The sequence below is a fragment of the Emiliania huxleyi genome (assembly GCF_000372725.1).
Source record: "Emiliania huxleyi CCMP1516 unplaced genomic scaffold EMIHUscaffold_84, whole genome shotgun sequence".
In the NCBI taxonomy this organism is placed as follows: Eukaryota; Haptophyta; order Isochrysidales; family Noelaerhabdaceae; genus Emiliania; species Emiliania huxleyi.
This window is the reverse complement of record NW_005195736.1, coordinates 272995-294318: the sequence shown is the minus strand read 5'-3', so window position 1 is coordinate 294318 and position 21324 is coordinate 272995. Positions and strand designations below refer to the sequence as shown.

The 21324-nt window shown below is 65.3% G+C and overlaps 3 protein-coding genes across 3 annotated transcripts; all 3 read left to right on the top strand.

Moving 5' to 3' along the window:
* Positions 1 to 2753: 2753 nt before the first annotated feature.
* EMIHUDRAFT_219264 (hypothetical protein) lies at positions 2754 to 3314 on the top strand (the record flags this gene model as incomplete). Its single annotated transcript, XM_005758755.1, has 1 exon — positions 2754 to 3314. One exon carries the CDS (start codon positions 2754 to 2756, stop codon positions 3312 to 3314), a length of 561 nt encoding a protein of 186 aa, XP_005758812.1.
* Positions 3315 to 8876: 5562 nt separating this feature from the next.
* Positions 8877 to 9131, top strand: EMIHUDRAFT_68749 (hypothetical protein; the record flags this gene model as incomplete). Its single annotated transcript, XM_005758754.1, has 1 exon — positions 8877 to 9131. A coding segment is annotated over one exon (255 nt), but the record flags the coding sequence as incomplete, so codon positions are not given.
* A 3769-nt stretch (positions 9132 to 12900) lies between these two features.
* On the top strand, positions 12901 to 14461 carry Lhcf29 (light harvesting protein). The gene is made up of 4 exons (XM_005758753.1): positions 12901 to 13240; positions 13438 to 13524; positions 13673 to 13798; positions 14151 to 14461. The coding sequence occupies exons 1-4, from the start codon at positions 12922 to 12924 to the stop codon at positions 14213 to 14215; spliced, it is 597 nt and encodes a 198-aa protein (XP_005758810.1). The 5' UTR covers positions 12901 to 12921; the 3' UTR covers positions 14216 to 14461.
* Positions 14462 to 21324: the final 6863 nt, after the last annotated feature.

Sequence of the window (21324 nt, the reverse complement as noted above, 5' to 3'; positions counted from 1 at the left end):
CGTCTACGTACGGCTTAGTGAGTGATTGGGGTGGCCTCAGGCATCCCCAAGGGAGCCTCTGCGGTGCCACATAAGCAGCTTAGTGATTGTCGAGACTAAACCCGCACCGACCCGCGTCGCGCACCGACCACCGTCGCCTGTGAACCGGCTTGTATTTTAAGAATTCCTCGCCGCCCCTTGGGTTGTCTTTTCTTTTTCTCACTTTCTTTCTGGGTGTCGCGTGTCGCCGACTGGCGGACTGCGCACTCCAAGACCAAGTGCTCCAAGACCAAGTGCTTCGCGGAAAAACTTGGAGCACTTGGAGTGCAGTCATTAACCGCACATCCAGGGGCAGGGCCGGGGAGCTATAAGAAGCGCACCCAGCGGGCCGGATGATTGGCATCGGGTTACGGGCTAGAGAGCCCTAGCCCCGGGGGTGCGCGTTCGCAGGGCAAGGGCTGTAAAGTAAACACGGGTCTCCGAGGGTTAGTTCCGTGTACCGGGTTTCCCCTTAACTGCAGAACGCCCCCTCTAGCTCTACTCGGAGCTAACCGGGACACATAGTAATGGGAAGGGCGGCCGAGAAGAAGGCGGCGGTGGCGGAGAAGACGGCGGTGGTGGAGAGGAAGGCGAAGGTGAGGGAGGAAGAAACCGGCAGTACGCTCTCCACCCCCACTCACCAAACTCTCTACAGAACTAGTAACACATCATAATTCAGATTTTTCTCGGCCCCCCGCATCACAGCCCGCGGCCTAGAGGTGCCGGAGACAGTGGAGCGTGCATAAATCTCTTCAGTCCCGGATTCGCCTCTCTCGACTCTCCACTCTCGGATACGACATACGTTGGCAGGGCAGGGGGCGGGTAAGCACGTGTACACGCAGAGCCTTTGCACCCTTTCGCCCTTCTCATCACTGCCCCGGCGCCCACGTCTCGATCTTCTTGGGCAGCAGCTGGTTCGACAGGTCCTCTCCGTGGCCTAGGCAGCCGCATTCGCCGTTGCCCCAGGCGAAGGTGGCGCCGTCGGCGGTGATGGCAAAGCTGTGGCACAGCCCAGCCGACACGGCGTTAACGCGCTGACCGGCAAAGGCCTCGATCTTCTTTGGCTGCCACTGCTCCTCCTCGTCGCCGTGGCCCAGCTGGCCGTGGCCTCCATAGCCCCAGCTCCAGACGGCCCCGTCGGCGGTGAGGGCGATGCTGTGCGCGGATCCAGCCGAGACAGCGACGACGCGCCGCCCAGCCAACGCCTCGACCTTCTTGGGCAGCAGCTGCTGCTGCTCGTCGCCGTGGCCCAACCGGCCTTCTTCTCCACGGCCCCAGGACCAGACGGCGCCGTCGGCGGTGAGGGCGAGGTTGTGCTCGGCTCCAGCCGACACAGCGACGACGCGCCGCCCCGCAAAGGCCTCGATCTTCTTGGGCAGCGGCTGGCTCTGCCCGTCGCCGAGGCCCAGCTTGCCGAAGTCTCCATCGCCCCAGCTCCAAACGGCGCCGTCGGCGGTGATAGCGAGGCTATGTACGGATCCAGCCGACACGGCGATAACGCGCTGGCCAGCAAAGGCCTCGATCTTCGCCGGCTGCCACTGGTCCTGCTGGTCGCCGTGGCCCAACCGGCTATAGCTTCCATAGCCCCAGCTCCAGACGGCGCTGTCGGCGGTGAGGGCGAGGCTGTGCGCGAGTCCAGCCGACACGGCGACGACACGCTGGCCAGCGAAGGCCTCGACCTTCTTTGGCTGCCACTGCTCCTCCTCGTCGCCGTGGCCCAGCTTGCCACGGCCTCCACCGCCCCAGCTCCAAACAGCACCGCCGGCGGTGAGGGCGAGGCTGTGGTATCCTCCAGCCGACACGCTCACGACGCGCTCGCCACCCAGCGGAGAAGGAAGGCGGGTCGGCGTGTTGAGCCGCGTCACGCCCTCGCCGTGGCCAAGGAGGCCTGGATTCCACTCCGGCGCAGAGCCGCACGACGAGAGCCGCCCCTCGCCGGCGATGAAAACGCTGAGCAGACCGCCGGCTGCCGCCCTCGCTGGCGGGTTGGACTCGCGCAGCAGCGCCGAGAAGCACAGCCACCGCACGGCACAGCTCTCGCCCTCTGGCTGCGCGGGCAGCTCGTAGCCGCGCTCTTGCGCCCGCAAGCAGATGCCCTCCACCGCAAGTGAGGCGTGAAAGAGCCGCGAGACGGCCGCGACGCGAGCGATGTCGAGGGGGTCGCAGCGAGAGACGACGCGCACGAGGAGCTCCGTGGGGAGGTCGAGGAGGCGGGCGGGCGGCGGCGTGTCTGGCGAGAGAGCGGCGGTGGCGGCGGGTGCGAGGCGGCGCGAGCGGCGGCGAGTGGACATCGAGAAAACGCCGGGGTCGCGATTCCCGTTTCCTGCGTTTCCTTGCATTCGGCACTTATTCCTACCATTCGCTGTCACCGCCAGCCACACACGCCATAGGCTGTGTCGGGTCTTCTCCGACACGATTCCCGACAGCGTCAAGGCGCTCGTCGCCGCCGGACTTGAGGTGGGCTGGGAGGTTACCATCCATCCAGCAGGCTGTGGCTGTGTTCAGCGTGTCGTTGTGACTCACATTGCGCGTCCGGCCACCAGCCCCTTGCGAGGCGAAGCCAATGCGGCGTCGCAGATCTGCGCCATCTAGTCCTCCGAGCGGAAAGGTGGTGATCACCACTTCGTTAGAGCGATTGAAGAGAGGGCGCAATGTTGCAAAATTCTTTTCCTCCTCCGCCGCGCCCGCCAGACACGCTTCGCTCCCACTCTCCTCACGAGCAGCATCACCAACTCATGCCGGCCTTCGTCGTCGGCATCGTCCAGGCGGTTTCGCCGGTCGCCGGCAAGGATAAGCTGCAGGCGCTCGAGGTGGACATCGGCAGCGGCGGAGACCCGCTGACGATAGTCACGAATGCGTCGAACGTGCGCGTCGACAGCCGCGTGGTGGTCGCCACGGTCGGCTGTGAGCTTCGCGACGGGACGACTGTCAGGAAGGCGGCCGTCGGCGGCGTGAGCAGCGAGGGCATGCTCTGCGACGCGCCGATGCTCGGCTGGGTGGGCGGCGGCGCGGGTGCTGCTGCGCTCGTGCCGGAGACCTTCTCCGCCGGCGACGCGCCTCCCGCGGAGCGGCCGCGAATGGGCGGCCCTGCTGCCGCTGCGCCTGCGGCGCCCGCCGTCGAGGTCAAGCCGCTCTTCGAGAAGAAGCTGACCAAGGAGGAGAAGAAGGCGGCCGCCGCGGCCAAAAAGGCGGAGAGGGAGGCCAAGAAGGCGGCGAGAAAGGACGCGGAGGGTGTGGAGGGAGCGATGGCTGAGCTCGCCGTCTCCGGCGAGGCGGAGGGTGAGAACACCTCATAGCGCTCCGCTCGTACCGTGCGATATGCGCGTCACGACTGCAAACTGTCATATGTGTTCTCTGTGCGGGATCGCGTCACACATCTTTTTCTCGGCCGGGCGGCCGGACGCGGGAGCGCACGACGGCGTCGCCCCGCCGCGGACCCCGCGAGCGGACCACACACACACGCCTCTTGCGCGGCTGTCTGGCCTCTCCACGGACGAGGGACACGAGACCTCTCGGTAGGGGGTGCGCAGCGCCCCAAAATCCACCAGTGGGGTGGGATTTCGCGCAAAAGCTTGACTCTGAATAGCTCGCATGTACCTCCTGCGAGCGCTGTGGTCGCCGCAGACTGGCTCCGACTTGACGGCAGCATGGAGGCAGCATGGAGACGGCAGCATGGAGGCATCATGCCTCCATGCTGCCGTCAAGTCGAAATCGACATGCGAGGCGATCTTTGGCCCGCCAGAGGTACATGCGGCGTTTCGGGCGACAAAACAGCGCTGCGACCGCGAAGTGGCGGTGGACATGCTCCCATGTTGCCGACGCGGCGCCGGAGTGGCCGGCGCTGCTCGCCGCGACCACGACGGCTACTCTGATGCTCCGGGCCGACCCGTCCTACCCGACGGTGGCACTCTTCACGTCTCGCTCACGCTGAGAAAAATTCTGAAACGGCGTGCAGCAGAGTCACCGACGAGTCGGTCCGCGTGACTCCTCGTGTCCCGTACCGTTCTCACACATCCATAAACTCACTCTGGCCTCACTGAAGCGATGCACCGCACCCTCTACTCTCGGTCTCGCGCTTGGACCGCGCTGCGGCACCTGCGCTCACTGCCCGGACCAGCCACTTGACTAACCGAGACGTAGAGTCGCAGACACGGGCGTTCGACGCACATCAGGCACGCAGCTCCGCGCTCCGCCCCTTGTTCCTGCCCCTCCCAATGTCCCCCGGCTCCCTGTCCGCCCTCGCGCCTGCCGGGAGCTGCTGCGGCTTGCTGGGCCTGCTCGCAGGACTCTCGCAGATGTTCGCAGAGGTCAACCATGGAAACACGCTCTCTGTTTGGGCTCCCTCGGCTCGGCGAGGCTGCAAGCCTGCGAGCCCGAGCGAGCGCCCGGGACGGCCCCCCCGGCCGCCGGCTCCGCATGCCGGTCATCGACCGTCGAAAGGTCTCTGCCGCCGCCCTGAGCCGCCTCTCAGCAGAGCCAGTCGTGCGGGAACACGCCGGAGCGCAGCTTCTTGCGGCCGTGGAACGTGGGCGCCTCCTTGATGCTGCGCGCCGCGAAGAGCTCGCCGCGCGACGGCTCGGGCGGCAGGTGAACGCCGAGGTTCTGGCTGAAGGTGCAGTACGCCTCGTGCGCGGCGAGCAGCCACCTATTCCCGGGCAGCTGGGGGCGTCAGAGGGAAGGGAGCGGCGATGGCGCGAGGGGCGTGAGGTGGCTGAACCGTGCGACGCCGCGTCGAAACGCAATCAGCACCTTGTCCGAGGGCGGGGTTTTGAGGCACACGTTGAAGAAGAGCGTCGTGCCGGCGTGGGGCTCGGTGGAGACGCTGAGCTTTGCGTAGTCGACCATGGACGGGAGCGCCACCATCGTCGCCTTCTCGCCGGCGGCATGCAGGGCCGCCTTCATGCCCGCCGCCTCACCCACGTCCTGCGGCTGTCGCTGCAGCGAGAGGCTGAGTTCAATCTCGCACTGCGTGAAGGAGGCGGCGGCGGCGGCGGCCAGCGCGGCGGCGGCCGCCGAGCGCGGGTGCCCCGCCTTTGGCTTGCACGCCTCAGCTTCGAGGACTCGTTCGAGGCGTGCCTCCTCGTCGCTCACCCGCTGCTGCTGCGCCTCGTCCGCTGCCTGCTCCGCCGCTGCCTCCTCTTGCAGCCGCTGCTCGTGCCTCTCCTCGATCTCCGCTAGCTGCGCGGCGGACGCGGCGACGGCCTTGGAGGCGGCGGCGGCCTTGGAGGCGGCGGCGGCCTTGGAGGCGGCGGCGGACCCGGCGACCGCGGGAGCCAGCTTTTGTGCGTGCCGCGCCTTCTTGCCGCCCTTGCCGCCCTTGCCCTTCGGCCCCGCCTCGCTGCTCGCCTTGAGCCAAGCGGCCAGGTCGTCGTGCTTGAACGCGCGTGCCGTCTGCATGGGCGTCATGCTGCTGAAGCTCTTGATCTTGGTCGAAGCGCCGAGAGCAACCAGGGCCGTAGCGACGTCGAAGTGGCCGCGTCGGCAGGCTAGGTGTAGCGCCGTCTCGCCGTTCCAGGTCGGCTCCTTGTGGTCCAGCTTTGCTCCATGCGCAGCCAACGACTCCACGATCTCGACGCTGTCGCTGTGCGCGGCGAGGTGCAGTGGTGGCATGCGGCTGGTCTTCACGTTCGGGTCGGCGGCGGCGGCGAGGAGGAGGCTGGCCACTTTCTCGTGTCCACGGAAGCATGCAATGGAGAGCGGATTATAGAGCGGGTCGGCCGGGGATCCGCCGCGAAGGTCGACCGATGCCTTGGACTCGAGGAGCAGCTTTGCCATCGACGCGTTCCCATCGCACGCCGCGAGCATCAGCGGGGTGTGCCCTTCTGGGCCACCGTCGTCTGGCCCAGCCCCAAGATCGAGCAGAAACCCGGCGGCCACGAGCGCGCCCGAGTCGTCGAGAGAGGTTCCGTCCGGGCCGCCACCGGCGAGGAAGGCCAGGGCCGAGGCGGTGGCGCCCACGTTGAGGGCGTCGGCACCTGGAAGTGCATTATCCCGTTCGCCGTTCGTGAGCGTGAGCGTGTGTGTGTGAAGGTCGCTCTGTGCCTACTCTCACAGAGTTCTGGGGCGGCAGGTAGGATGTCGTGCCGGATCACACGGTCCGCGGCGTTGCGCTAAGAGCGAGAGTGCGAAAGGGCGGAGATTCACCGTGGTTGCGCACGAGCGTAGAGAGGAGGGCGTCAGCAATCGGGCAGAATTCGGCGACGGTGCAGCCCACGGCCAAGGCAAAGACTGTGTCGACGCACGGAACCTCGCGAAGTTTTGCGCAGCCGCGCGAGTCTCCCTGCGAGAGCATGCCCACGAGGTTCTCGACTGCAAGCAGATCCTGCACGTCCGCGCAGTGCGTGGGGTACGACTTTGCGAAGACTCCGATCGCGCAGGAGATCTCCTGTGCGCACCGCTCTTGCAGCGCGGGCTCGCATCGGTTCAGCGTGGCCGCGGCGGCGTAGTACAACGTCGCAGCTGTCCTTTGTCTCGCTACGGAGACTTGTACCTCGGCGTCATCGCAGCTGTCGGCGGTCGCGCCGAGCTTGACCCTCGTCAAAACCCTCTCCAGGCGCGACCCGGCGCACTTGCCGTCGGCAGTGTCGAGGTCCATCAGCGCCATCGCTCCTGGCGCTCGGGCAAGGGTCGGCGAGAGCGACAGCGGAAGAGGCAGGACGGCAAGACCAGGCGCCGGTACCCTCTTAAAAAAACCTCTCCGGCCTGTACACACTGTAGTCGGCCCCGTGAACACAGTCTGCTGTGAGAGCCCCTGTGTGAAGAGTGCGGAAGGGGTTGTAAAAAAACTGCTTGCGCCCGCGCTGTGGAGGTCCCCCTCTCCTTGCTGCTTGAGGTATGGCGCGGACGGGGCCGCGGGGCGTGGGCTGGCGCTGGCCGCGCGCGGGCGTGTTGTAAAGGTTCCAGGAATTCTTTGCGAGAGCGCCTTCGTTGTTAATAGTACAAACCCAATGGTCCCTTGCGAGCGGTCCTTCGTTGCAGTCGCACACACGCACACGCCGCGCCGCACCGCACGCCCGCCCACTGCCCCGCCCAGGCGGGAAAGAGATGAGGAGATGGGACAGCAAAGGAGGAGCACAAACACGTATGCGGTATGGGAGGGTTCAGTTGTGCGCCACGCTGCCCGGCGTCTCTCACTTTCCGGGACAGCCCCGCCCTTTTGAGGCAGGAAAGTGACGGCTACCCCGTACGCCCTGTTGCTTCTACCCCGACGCCGACCGCCCATTCCCCCCTCCTCGTTCCCCCCTCGAATTCTCCGGACCCCGACAAGCCGCCCGACGTTGGGCCTCTGCCCCGCACGCCCCCGCCCCTTCTGCCCCTCGTTCACACCCCGGCCCGACACGCACATACAAGACAAACCCGGCGTCCTGCTCTCAAAAGAAAAGAAAAAATCGGAGGGAGCGCGCCACGAATTCTTTTCATCGATGATGGAGGAGCAATCAGAGGTGGAGGCATCGCCGCCACCACCGCCGTCTTCGTCCTCGGAGCAACTGCAGGAGGCATCGCCGCCAGTCTACGTGAGCGTCCGTCCTCCGAGGCGCTCACCGTGGCTGGAGGAGCCGCTCTCCGAAAGCGAGCTGTCCGTCGGAGATGTGCTGTACTACCACGGTGAGAGTTTTGGCAGCTTCGATGGAAATATGCATGTGCATGGCATGCGTGGCGTGGTCCAGGACACCAACCGCTTCAGCATTCTTTTTGATGGGAACGAGAGCGCTACCACATTCAGCGTCGAAGAGCTCAGCCGAGCGCCGCCTCTGTCTTCTGAGGATGCGCAGCTGCGCTGGCTCGCCACCTCAGAGGAGGACGCAGACGCGCAGTACCACTTGGGCACCCTTCTCGCCAGAGGTGTGCCGCCGGCGCTTGCGGAAGCGCGGAGGTGGTATGCCGCGGCTGCGGCGCAGGGACATGCCGAGTCACAGCACGCCCTTGGCCGCCTTCACATGGCAGGCTTCGGCGGGCCGCAGGACTACACAGAGGCGCGGCGACTGATGGAGCTGGCTGCGGCACGGGGACACACAAGGGCGATGTCGGCTCTGCGATTCGCTCTCAACACAGAGCCGCACTTCCGGACCAGAGTCGCGCTCATAGCGACTATCCCTTGCGGCGGGCGCGTCGTATTCTACGACGCGATCGATCCTGCCCACAACTTTGACTCGCACCTTTTGGAGGCGTTCTGCGAAGCGGAGGGCATCCCGGAGCGCTCAATGGCGCGTTTCTTTTACCGAGGCATCGAAATCAGAGAAAGGCCCTTTATCAACAACCACCTTCCGCCGATCCCGGACCTTGCCGTCATCCATGTCACGCTGCAGCACTTGCCGTTGCTCTACGCCGCCACGCGAGGCGATGTGGCCACGCTGCGGTCTCTCTGCGACGCCGGCGGCGACGTGAACCAGTGCGTGGACGGATGCACGCCGCTGGCAGAGGCGGCCAGACGCGGCCACATAGCGTGCATCGAGGTGCTGCTCAAGAATGGAGCGGACCCTACGTTGTCAGCCAGTTGGCACAGAAACTCCTCGCTGCCGCCCCTCATCGGCGGCGTCGTTACGCTGCAGTTGAATGTCGTCAAGCTCCTCTCGGAGTTCGGAGCCACCAGAATCATCCGCGGCGAGAACGCCGTGGAGGTGCTCGAGAAAGAGTTGCGCGATTACGAGTTGCACGACTGGCTGACGCCCAACTTCGTCAGCACGTTCAGCAAGTTGCACGACTGGCTGACGCGATCGCAGCACTGGGCGGAGAGGCTCGGACCTCTCGAGCACGCCGCAGCTTATGGCCGAGTCGCCTCTCTGCGCATCCTCACTGCTGCGAACTTGGAGGCTTGCCGCGAGCACGCGAGCTTGCGGCCGACCGTTGCATGGGAGCACGCGAGCGCCTTGCGGCTGGCATCGGAGGAAGGGCATGCGGCTTGTGTCCGAGTGCTCCTCGACGCGGGAGCCGACTGCAACCGCTTCCGCCCGCTCGCGGCAGCGGCGCGACACGGTCACGACCGCTGCGTCGAGGCGCTGTGTGCGGTCGGTGCTGCAGTTGATCTGGCCGATGAGTCGGGCTCGACGCCTCTGGTGCTTGCTGCGCGTCACGGCCACTCGGGCTGTATTCGAGTGCTCTGCGTGGAGGGCGCGGCTGCGTCATATGGCAGGTCGCTGTTGGTGCTTGCGACTAGGCACGGCCACGCCGACTCCATCCGTGCGCTTCGAGCGTCGGGTGTCGACGATGGCTTTAGTGGAGCAACGCTGCTCTTTCCGGCGATCGCATACGGCTACGACGATTGCGTGCGCGCGCTTCTCAGCACCAACGCTTCCCCCGATTTCTCGCTTATCGGGGTGCAGGCGCTGGTTGAGGAGGTGCGGCAGGCGCTGACGCCGCGCGATCGAATCGAGATGCTCTTCCTTACCGCCGGTTTCCAGAGGCAGCGTGCCGAGCGCAGCACGCTCGCTGCAGCCGACGGGTTCACGCCGCTCTATTTTGCCGCTCTGACGGGCCAGATTGAGTGCTTTCGAGCTCTCATGGAGGCCGGCGCCGCTTGCCGCAGCTGCCCGCCAAGCGCTGTTGACGACGCTGACGGCCCCGATTGCCATCACCACCACCACTGCCACCATTGCGGCGCCACCTTCACGTTCACGACCACCACAACTTATACGACCCTCGAGTCTTACTCGTACTCGGACGAGGACGAGCCGCCGTCGAAGCGCATGGCAGTCTCCGACGCCACCGCGCCTGCGCCCGCGCTCCCCGCGCCCCCCGAGCCGCACTCGCTTAGCGCGATCCCCAACGACCTTCTGCTCCGCATTACCACGAGTCTTGACGACCCGCTCGCTCCAGACCCAAGCGGGCCAGCTGCTGCCACGGCCCTCGCCTCCACGTGCCGCGGCATCCGCGCTGCCATTCCCACGGCAGCACAGGCGCTGCGCCGGTACACGGAAGCGGGGGATTTTGGTCAGCAGATGCACGTGGCTCCTCCAGGCGAGACAGAAAAGCGGAGCCTTTCGCGGGCAGAGTTGGCGCAGATCCGCGAGCTCGACTTGCGCTTCTGCTTGCGCTACGTCAACTTCGATGTGAGGATCGCGAGTGTGCTGACTCACCTCGTCTCCTCCGGCTGCTTCAGTCGGTTGCAGACAATGTCCGGGTACATCCATCCGTTGGGATGGAATGAACCACAGATTGTGAGGGGTGCGATCGCATACGACAGGTTTTGTCGCGGGAAGACATTGAACTTGCCGCAGACGGTTGTCGATCGTAGGGGGGAGGAGGAGAGAAGGCACCGAAAAGAAGCAGACGCTGCCAGCGAGCGCCTCCTTGCCGCTCTGGCAAGGTCTGCGCTGCCCCAGCTGCGAGAGCTTCGGTGGGAGCTCAACCGCCAGCAGGCAGTGTACTTCATGGGGGCTCTTCAGCAGAATCTTGCCGCCCTGCCCGCACTCGAGGTCCTCGACCTATCCGGCGGCTTCATCGACGACGAGGGCATGATCGCTCTGGTTGACGCTCTGGCTGCAGGCGCCTTGCCGCAACTCAAGGACCTGAGACTCAACTACTGCAACGTCGGCGACGCGGGTATCGCCGCTTTGGCTCGCAGCGGCGTGGACGGCACATGGAGCACCCTCGAAGGGTTGTCCTTGCCACAGGACGATTGCCAAAGCATCACGTCTGCCGGCTGGGCCACGCTTGCGGCGGCTCTGAATGCAGGAGCGCTGCCGGCAATCAAGGAGCTGTATCCGGGCGACTGCAATCTAGAGGCGCCTCCCTTTCGAGAAGAGATACATGCGGGCTTGCAATCCGCCATGATTGCGCGAGGCATCGGGGTTTCTGCGAACGAGGAGCTTGCGGCGGTGTGAGAGACGCGAGTGTCAGGGAGAAGAGATGATAGGTCACATTTTTAGGTATATTGTTGGCTTTGTGGTCGGTGTAACTTTCCAGATTCCACGTGTTCCCACGTAATTTCCTACAAATTTTCTTTTCTTTGCTGTGCCATTTGTAGTGCCAGTCCGAGCCAGTCTGCTGTCAGAGGCAGTTGGAATTCTTCTCTCAGGCTAGCCGGTCCAATTCGTTGCGAGGCAATCTTCCCGCAGCACAAGCAGCGGCAGGCGATGCGCGACGAGCTGGGCGATCGCGAGGAGGGTCCCACAAATAGCCGCTTTGGGGGGCGGGACGTCATCGCGGTGAGCGACTGGCGGCAAAACCTGAGCGCACTCGCAAACCTGTGTCGCTGCAACCGCATCTCACACAATCATAGGCCAAGCTGCAGGTCGCGGCGGCGATGGTGTACAAGTGCGATGGCGAGTTGATGCCGACCAAGTCCCCAAAGAACAAGCTCAAGGCCGAGCCCGACGAGCCCGCGGTGCCGACCTCGGTCGTCGCGGCCGAGCCCAAGGCTGTGCTGGGCGCGGCGGCGATCGTCCACGGTCGGACCCCTCCTTCCCGCCCCCACCGACGCCGGCATGAAGCTGCCAGTGAAGGCCGAGGCCGCGGTGGTCAAGAAGAACACGCTGATGGCCGTGCGGCTGCGGCCCAAGGGTGCGTATCCTGGCCCCTCGAGTCTATCGAGCTCCCCTCGCGCAAGGACCAACCACATTTCTGACTCCCACTCCGATCATTTGCCTCCAGGTCATGTTGTTGCTCAGGTCCACTCTCTCTTCGAACACTCGTGCCTCTACGGATGTCACTGCTCCCACACGTAGCACTTGGAGCAGCACTTGGAGCACTTGGAGTGCAGTCAGTAAAAGAAAGAAAGAAAGAAGACACGCAACCCAAGGGAGGGATGGGAGGACGGCACGCCGCCACCACACAGGGATTTTAAGGAGAGGTGTGTGATGCGCTAGCCGTCGCCCACCCTAGGGAGTCTGCCTCTTCCTATCTCTCTTCGCAGTCTCTCGCCGCTTCTCGCTGCAACCTTCATGCCATGCCATGCCAGTCAGTAACCTCACATCCAGAGCAGGAACTTGGAGCACTTGGAGTGCAGTCATTAACCGCACATCCAGGGCCGGGGCGGAGCTCAGAAGCGCACCCAGCGGGCCGGATGATTGGCATCGGGTTGCGGGCAAGAGAGCCCTAGCCCCGGGGGTGCGCGTTCGCAGGGAAAGGGCCGTAAAGTAAACACGGGTCTCTCCGTTCGAGAGTTTTTTCACTCCGAGGCAAATTTGCCTCTGTGACGAGATTGACAAAATTCGAAAACCTCTCCCACGACACTGGGCGCGAAAAGAAATGCGAGCATGTGATCGAACAGCCCGATGGGGCTATGGCGGGGTTCACCCACACGACAGGGTCCCAGGGACCCCCCTCTCGTAAAAGTGAAAGAAAGAAAACAGACAACCCAAGGGAGGGATGGGAGGACGGCACGCCGCCACCACACACGTAATAAATCAGTCAGTCAGTGTTACACACGTCCTAGCATGGACGACGGGGCACACGCACTCGCGGAACACAGGGCATTACACACGAGGCGTTGTGTGCGTTCTCAGGGAAAGGCATCACCACAGACAAATGGTATAGTCAGAGGGGCAGCAGTGGGGACCCCCACTCACGACCCCGCGAGCGCCTGTAGCGAGATGTCCATCGCTGCATTTAATAAATAAATAAATAAAACGGGCACGCCAAACGAGGGGTGGGAGAAGGACAGGGTCACCACCTGCACGAGCAGGATCTTGTAAGCTGAGGACGATCAGGGACACAAGGGAACGGGAGCGGGGAGCGCATCGCGACACGGAGGGGGGCTGGGCAGGGTTCACCCACACGACAGGGTCCCAGGGATTCCTCTCTCGTATAGGACAGGTTGCACCCGGCGGCACGGGGGCAGGCGCGGGCCTCCTACTGGTTGCGCTCTCCTAGTTCTCCTGCTCCACACACGTATAGGCAAAGTTCCTACCCGGGGGGATTTTTTTTCACTGCGGCAAATTTGCGCATCTCCCACCGACCCTAGCCATGTTGAGCATCGCCGCGACCTCCCTGCCCGCCTTCACGGCTCCGCTGCTGCCGCATGCCACGCGCGTCGCCGCGCCGGTGATGAAGGCGGAGGGCGAGATCGGCGTGACGCCGCCGCTGGGCGTGTGGGACCCGCTGGGCTGCCTCGCGGAGCCGGTGGACTACCCGCGCCGCGACTACCGCCGCTACGTGGAGCTCGAGATCAAGCATGGCCGCATCGCGATGCTCGCGACCGTCGGCGTCCTCACCACTGAGGCCGGCTTCCGCTGGCCCGGCTACCTCTCCAAGTCGCTGGACCTCAAGTTCGCCGACCTGCCGGGTGCGCGCCGCCCCGCCGGCGCCGGCGAAAGAGGGCTCTCCGGACAGGGCGAGAGGGGACCGCGCAACGCCGAAGCTCACACTCCACCGCCCCGTCCGCCGCCGCGACGGATCGGTCCCTTCCCGCAGCGGCCGCCTCCCACGCGACGCATGCCCTGCCCGGCTTGACGCGGCGCCGAGCTCCGCCCGTGCCGACAGGCGGCTGCTTTGACTCGTACAACGCGGTGCCGGCGCTCGGCTGGCTGCAGATCGTCGGCTTCGTCATCTTCCTCGAGCTTGCCTACGGCGCGCCGCGCCCTCCCTCTTCCCGCGCCTCTCCCGCCCTCAATCCCCTCTCTCGCTGCTTGCGGGCGGAAATGATGCTGAGCCAGCCCCCCTCCCCCCCCCCCCCGCCCCCCCACACCCCCCTTCCCCCCCCCTCCGCACCCCGCAGGCGCCACGGACCCGTCCAAGGAGCCGGGCGACGTGGGCGGCATCTCGTGGGTGCGGTACGACGACCCCGAGACCAAGAAGTTCAAGCTCAATGCGGAGCGCAACAACGGCCGCGCCGCCATGATGGGTGCGCCCGCCGCCCCGCAGACGACACTTCCGTGACACTTCCTCGAGACACCTCTGAGACACGTCCGTGATGGGTGCGGGCCCGCCCCCGCAGACGACACTTCCGTGACACACTTGCAAGACACCGCCCTCTCGCGCCGCCCACGGGTGGGTGCGGCTGCTGCAACTGCGTCAGGGCCCCCGACTGCCGTCCCGATGCCGCCGCCCAAAGCGCTCCCACGTCTTGGACAGTTCTTAGACCTTGCTGGCTGCATCCTTTCGCGACTTACCCCCCCCCCCCCCCCTCCCCCTTCCTATCCCCCCCCTTCCTATCCCCCCCACCCCCCCACCCCCCCACACACACACTCTCGCAGGCATCACGGGCATGATGATCCACAATGCGCTCGGCGTGGACGCGCTGTTCCCGATCGTGCAGTGAGCATCAGGCTCTCCACCAGCCGAACTTTGCTTGGCCACCTCCTGTGTCCCACGCTGCCCCCAACGGCGCCCGGCGCGTCGCGCGCGCTTTGCGCGTGCGCTTCCGCTTTCGCCGGCGACGCCGCGACGCCTTTTCCGCTATTGTTGGACGCGCACGGGGGGGCCGTGACAGCCTGCGGAAGTGGCCACACAGTGTTGCGTTGTGGTCTCTTTTCTCTCGTCCTTTTTTAGATGTCGACATTTTGCAGCCCCCGCCGTATGGGTGGACGCTTAATCCGCGCGGTCCACCCCCCCACCCAAGACCCGGAACCCAAACGATGGCAAAAGAGCTTTCGAGCTGCTCCGACGCGGCAGTGCAAGCGGCGAAGCGTGGCGAAGAGGTGGCGGTGCTGGCGTGGCTCGAGCAAGGCGAGGAGGAGGCAGTGTTGGCGTGGATTGACAGCGGCGGGCGGGCCGACGCGACGTACGAGAGAGACGGCGTGAGCGGCATCACGCTGCTGATGGGCGCCGCCCGCTACGGCCACGAGCGGGTGGTCGAGCTGCTGATACGGCACGGCGCGGAGGTCAACCAGCAGGACAGCGACGGCAACACTGCGCTGATGTACGCCGCCGAGAACGGCCACGAGCGGGTGGTCGACTTGCTGATTCGGCACGGCGCTGAGATCAACCTGCAGTACAGCAGCGGCAACACTGCTCTGATGTACGCCGCCGAGAACGGCCACGAGCGTGTGGTCGACTTGCTGATTCGGCACGGCGCTGAGATCGACCTGCAGAGCAGCACCGCCTACACCGCGCTGATGAGCGCCGCCTTCAACGGCCAAGAGCGGGTGGTCGAGCTGCTGATGCAGCACGGCGCGGAGGTCAACCTGCAGAACAGCGACGGCGTCACCGCGCTATTGGCCGCCGCCCAGGAAGGCCGCGAGCGGGTGGTCGACCTGTTGATACGGCGCGGTGCTGAGGTCAACCTGCAGGACAGCGACGGCGGCACCGCGCTGATGCTCGCCGCCCAAGGGGGCCACGAGCGGGTGGTCGACATGTTGCTGCAGCGCGGCGCGGAGATCAACCTGCAGAGCAGCAACGGCAGCACCGCGCTGACGCTCGCCGCCCACCACGGTCACGAGCGGGTGGTCGACTTGCTGCTGCAGCACGGCGCTGAGGTCAACCTGCAGAACAGCAACGGCACCACCGCACTGATGCGCGCCGCATTCGGAGCCCACGAGCGAATGTTAGAGCTGTTGCTACAGCACGGCGCGGAGATCAACTTACAGGACAGCAAAGGCGGCACCCCGCTGATGGGCGCCGCCGAGAACGGCCGCGAGCGGGTGAGCGAGTTGCTGATGCAGCACGGCGCGGAGATCAACAAGCAGAACAATGACGGCGGCACCGCGCTGATGATCTCCGCCCAGCTTGGCCACGAGCGGGTGGTCGACCTGCTGATTCGGCACGGCGCTGAGGTGAACTTGCAGAACAGCAGCGGCTACACCGCGCTGACGACCGCCGCCGGCAAAGGCTACGAGCAGGTGGTCGAGCTGCTGCTGCAGCACGGCGCTGAGGTCAACCTGACGGACAGCGGCGGCGGCACCGCCCTGATGCTCGCCGCCTACAGAGGCCACACCGCCGTCGTGCTCCGCCTGCTTCGGGCTGGCGCAGATGCAAAGGTTGACGGCCTGTCCGCGCTGCATATCGCCAAGGAGCAAGCGCTCAAGGTGCTAGCTACTGCCGACGCCGCCAGTGCTCCTGAAACGGACCACGCCGGGTGCGTGCGCGCTCTCACGGCGCACGCAGCGGCGCTGAGGGTGGCGGAGGCGGCCGAGAAGGCGGCAGAGAAGGCGCTCGAGGCCAAGGGGCGGCGCGAGCAGCGCGAGCGGGAGGAGGCGGCGGCGGCGCGAGAGCGCGAGCAGGCGGCACGCCAGCGCGAAGCAGAGCGAGTGGCGGACGAGGCGCGCCGGGCAGCGGATGCGGCGGCGCTGGAGGAGCAGAGGCGAGCCATTGCGGCGGAGGCGGAGGCGAAGCTGGCCGCTGAGCGCGCGGCAGCAGAGGAGACGCTGCGGGCGAGGGAGGCGGAGAGGCGAGCAGCAGAGGAGGCGCAGCGAGAGGAGCAGCGGGCGGCTGCGGCGGCGCGCAAGGCCGCTCAGGCAGAGGCGGCGCGGCGCGAGAAGGAGGCTGCGGACAGGAGGGCGGTGGAGGAGAAGGCGAGGCGGCGCGCAAAGGCGGCGGAGGCAACGGCGGCCAAGAAGGAGGCCAAGGCGAAGAACAGTAAGGCCAAGAAGGCGCCGTCTGCTTTCGCGCTCGAGGAGGAGCGGAGGGCGAAGGCTGCGGCAGAGGTTCGCGCACAGGAGGAGAGGGCGGCGCAGCTGGCTGCTGAGCAGGAGTCGGCGAGGCGAGCGGAGCGCGAGGCGGCAGAGCTAGCGGGTGCGGCAGAGCGGGCGGCGCTGCGCGAGGATGCGGAGCTGGCAGAGGCGTTGCGCCGGTCAGAGATAGATGCGGAGGAGGAGGCACTGGCGCGTCGGGTTTCGCGGTGCGAGGAGGCGGTGAGCAGCGAGTCGACCGGCGGCCGGGACTTGCCGTGTCGTGTCGAGCGGCTGGAGGCGAGCCTCGGCGCGGCGACCGAGGGCAGCCTCGAGGAGCGGGTCGGCGCCATCGAGCGCTTGATCGGGCCAGAGGCGGGAGAGGCGGCGGAGCAGCATCTGCCAGTCACTGAGCCGTTTGCTGCCGTCTCACTAGCGGACGCCGGCCTCGACACGGGGCGGCCGGCTGCCCCCGAATCCACGATGGGGGGAGAGACCACGTGCATCGTGTGCTTCGCGAGAGTCAAGTCGCATGCTGCGGTTCCGTGCGGGCACTTGTGTGCTTGCGGGCCATGCTCTGAGCTGATGCAAGAGTGCCCTTACTGCCGCGAGCCAGTGATGATGTGGATGGTTCCGCGTCCGGTCTAAAGTAGAGAGATAGAGCGGATGGCTCTTGCGGTTCCGGCTTCCGCGGCACGCACCAAAGGCGTACGTCTTGGTACGATTTACCGATTCGAGTATCGAGACTCGTGCACAGTGACCAGTGTTACGCGTTACTTTTGTTCGGTTGCGCGCAGCTCAACATACTCTCTAAGGTAAGGTGACGGCTCGTTGACGCGAAACGACCCCAATGTCCAATGAATCCCCCCGACATATAGATATGCATAATAAAACGAAGCGTATATGGTGCTCGAGCTCAGAAGCTCACGCGGCGGTTGTAGAACCAACCTCTCCGTCCACAATCGTGACGCCCCCTAGACGGCTAGTTTCCCGGCGACCCAGCAGGGCTGTCAGCCGCGTGTCAGCTCAAAAGCTGACGCGTGGCGAGAGCCGGTCGTAGCGAGTGCCACCGGGCGGCGCGTGGCTATCGGCGCCGGCGCGCACGAGCGCGGCCATCCACCCCTCTCGCTCTTGCTCGGTGAGCGCCTGCAAGACAAATGGGGCGAGAGCGCAAGGCGGTGGCGTGTGTGCGCCTGTCTCTGCTGTAGACCACACACACCACCCGATCCGAGAGAACCCGAGACCACACCACCCGAGATGACCCGAGATGACCCGAGATGGCCCGCGAGAGATTTTTCCGAGATCAGCGCCTGAAGGACGATGACACGCCGCCGCTCTCCCGCGCGCCGCGCCTCGCCCGCGCCGCTCGCCGCCGCGGGCAGCAGCGCGAGACGGAGGGATGGTGCGTCGCCGGCGCCCGGCTGGAGCAGCGCATGGCGAAGTAGGCGAAGCCGCGCGGGCCCTGCTGGCAGGGCGGCGAGAGAGAGGGAGAGAGGGAGGGAGGGAGAGAGAGAGAGAGGGAGTTAGGGGGCGAGCGGGCTTTGGCAGGGGCTTGGGGATGCGGACAGGTTGCTGGGGGTGTGCGTGTGGTGAGAGAGGGGCGTGGCGCGAGGGAGAGACGCAGTATGTGCGTGACTGCGTCGCAGGACTTGTTCTATGCGTGCGCAGTGCGCGCGTCGCTCTCCTTGCGCGAGAGAGCGTCGACGTCGGAGAGATGCCACATGAGGAGGGCGCGCCTGAGTAGCCGAGATCAGCCGAGCTTGGCCGAGCTTGGCCGAGCTTGGCCGAGCTTGGCCGAGCTTGGCCGAGCTTGGCCGAGCTTGGTCGTACTCGAGCTTAGCCACGTGAGTGTGTGAGAGGAGAGCAAAATAACCGGACAGTCGAAGGCCGCCTCAAGCCGCGAATCTCGGCTCTCGGCGAATCTCGGCGAATCTCGGCGAATCTGGCCTCTCTCCGTCGGAGCCGCGCGAGGCCGCCAGCGTCAAGAAGCGCCGCCGGAGGGCGGTGTTGGCGCCCCCCTTCTTGCGCAGCCAGCCCGTGTGCACCACCGCCGCGGCGGGGGCGGCGCGTGTCTGCGGAGGAGGAGGAGGTAGGCCTCCGCTGCCTAGGAAGTGCCTCGCGGAAGTGTCTAGGAAAGGCCTCCGCTGCCCGCGCGCGTCCTTCTAGGCGGCCACGTGGCCGGGGAGGGGGGCGAGCTGGCGGGCGGGGGGCAGGCCGATCTCGGCGGGGACGGGAGGCTGGGCGATGGCGCCGAGGGCGGTCGTCGGCGGAGGAGTACGACGACGGTTTGCAGACGAGCTCTGACGATGTGAGCGCTGTTGTAATATGAAGTGTATTTTCGGTACAGACGATTCGATGAGAAAATGGAAGAGTCTCGCGCAGTCCGCTCTGCTGTGGCTACACCCTCACTTAGCCACAGCAGAGTACTTTAGCTCTTTAGCCGTCCGACCTCATGCTCCGGCGAAGGACTATCTCGCTGCCTTTCACCGGCGCACACTCCTCGAAAGAACGAGCCGACCATGGTGGAGGCCGTCTCTCCTGCCCTTCTGGCCGCCGCCTCGGCGCTCGTTGACGCATCCACAGTCGCCATCGCATCAACCAGGCCTTGTACTTTTGTTCCGAGGTCGGGCTGTGCAAGCCATGCGTTGATGCCCTTGACGATGATGTAAGCTATCCCATCCACGACAGTTGGGTGTGAGAGGATGGCACCGACGGCCCTGCCAACTGCTTCGGTGAGCGCAGCGGGCGGCAAAGTGGACCACACGCCAACCAACGTCGCAACGGCCAGTGGGAGAGCGGGAGCACCGGCGGAGAAGGCGATGCTGGCTGTGAGGGTGATGCCGGCTAGGATCATATGTAGTTGTCTCTGGATCAATGCCCGAATTTGGCAGCGACAGGGCGCTGCCTTGTCGGCGAGCGCGGTGTCGGCGAGCGCGGAGGCAGGGTGGGAGGGATGCCGGACGTCCTTCAGGACAAGGCGTTCCGATTTTCTTTTTAATCCGAGTACACGCGTCATCCGCTGTGAGCAGGCGACATGTCCGAGTCAGTTCCGGCTCGCGCTCAACCAACGCCGACGTGTGCGCCACCACCAAGATGGCGGAGGGGATCAACGCCTTTGTCGCCGAGACGCTCAAGCTGGAGCAGGCGCTCCGCGCGAAGCTGTGAGCGGCCGGGAAGTGGCACTGTGAGGCGTATAGATTGGTCTGTCCGGAAGCGGCGGAGGCGTGGGTCAGGGCTCGCGCAGGATAGATAGTCGTGGGAGGCAGAGGCGCGTGGTGGCGACCCGCCGCCGCACAGCTCTCAGCGCGCGCGAGGCATGCGGTCCCGCTCATCGCCGTGTAGCGCCGAGGAGGGCCACTATCCGCAAGAGAGTGTATTTTTTCTTGTCACACACATATGAAGAGAGATCTCTCTCACACAACTCACATCTCCGCGTTATGCGCTCGCTCTATTGGACAAAAACACAAAATTCTCTCTCATCTAACGCGTCATGGAGCACTTGTTGGTTCGGACATGTCCGGCGAGACTCTGGCGACATGGAGCACTTTTGGATCTTGAATATGCGGCGACACACCGCCGCACAAAACAACAACGAAAAATTTCTTTTTCAAAAAAGCGCGAAACTCGTCCCAGCATATGGGCCGGAATCGACGGGCGCCGGAATGAGCTTGCTGCGCCGCGCGCTGGGCTTGTTGCCAACAGGCCTACAGCGTGCGATTCGCGACAGCTTGCTGGCACAAGCACCAGCAGCGATCGAGGCGGCCAGAGTCTCGCCGGTGGTGCTGGCGAGGCCGGAGGAGGTGCAGGGTAGGCTCCGCCTCACTGCATCTCGGACTGGATTCCACGAATTGATTTTCCTAGGTGGCAGAGCTGTGGGCGGAGATGCAGCGGCGAGGCATCGAGCCGGACAAGTTGACGCACGCGGTGCTGGCGAGGCCGGAGGAGATGCTATCGCGGCAGCGGACTGCGGAGCTCGTGCGGTTACTGACTGTGGGTGACAAGAGCGCCGCGGATGCCCTGTTCGGAGGCTTGGCGTCCCGTGGCGTAGCCGACCATTACCAGCGTCGCGTTATGCGTGGGAGGAAGCGGGCTCTACATCGTCAAGCTGCTAGCCACGGCGAAAAACTACGCGAAAAAATGGGGGGTGTCTGAACAACTGTGTGTGAGAAGGGCCCGTGTGCTCGCGAGCTTGCGAGGTGCGTGTGCCGACACCAGCGCTCGCTTTTTCCCTTTTCTCGCGCGCTTTAGATTTAGTGTATTTTTATGACCCTGTCGTATTTGAATCTGAACCCGAACGACACACCGGTGATTACGTTACGCTCCGGTCTATGACTGTATGACTACCCGCCGGGTCAGTCCTCCCCTTCCTCGCCCGCATGCCTCCGAGCTCCACCCGAGATTACCCGAGATCAGTCCTCCTCGTCGGGCACCCGCATGCCGCCGAGCTCGAGCCCGAACCATCGCGTCACCTGCACAGCGGGCCCGGGGCATGGTCAGATGGGAGGGAGTCGCGGGCATATTTTCTGCTACATATAATTACTGGTTGGACTGGCGGGTCAGGTCGTGGCTAAGTTGGCCCTCATCCAAGCTCGGCCGGATCACCGATGGCTTATAATACGGTGCCTCTCCAGCCCCGGGCGGCAAGGGCGCGGGGCACGGCGGGACCGCCGCGCGAGCATGGCAGAGAGCGACAGACCCTGCGGCTGCGGAGCACGACGTACAGCGACGGTGTCGGGCGCACGCGGGTGCGGGTTTGGTGGGCGGGGCGGACAGGGACAGTGGGGGCGCGCGGGTGGGATTGGGGGGGGGGGGGGGTTGGCAT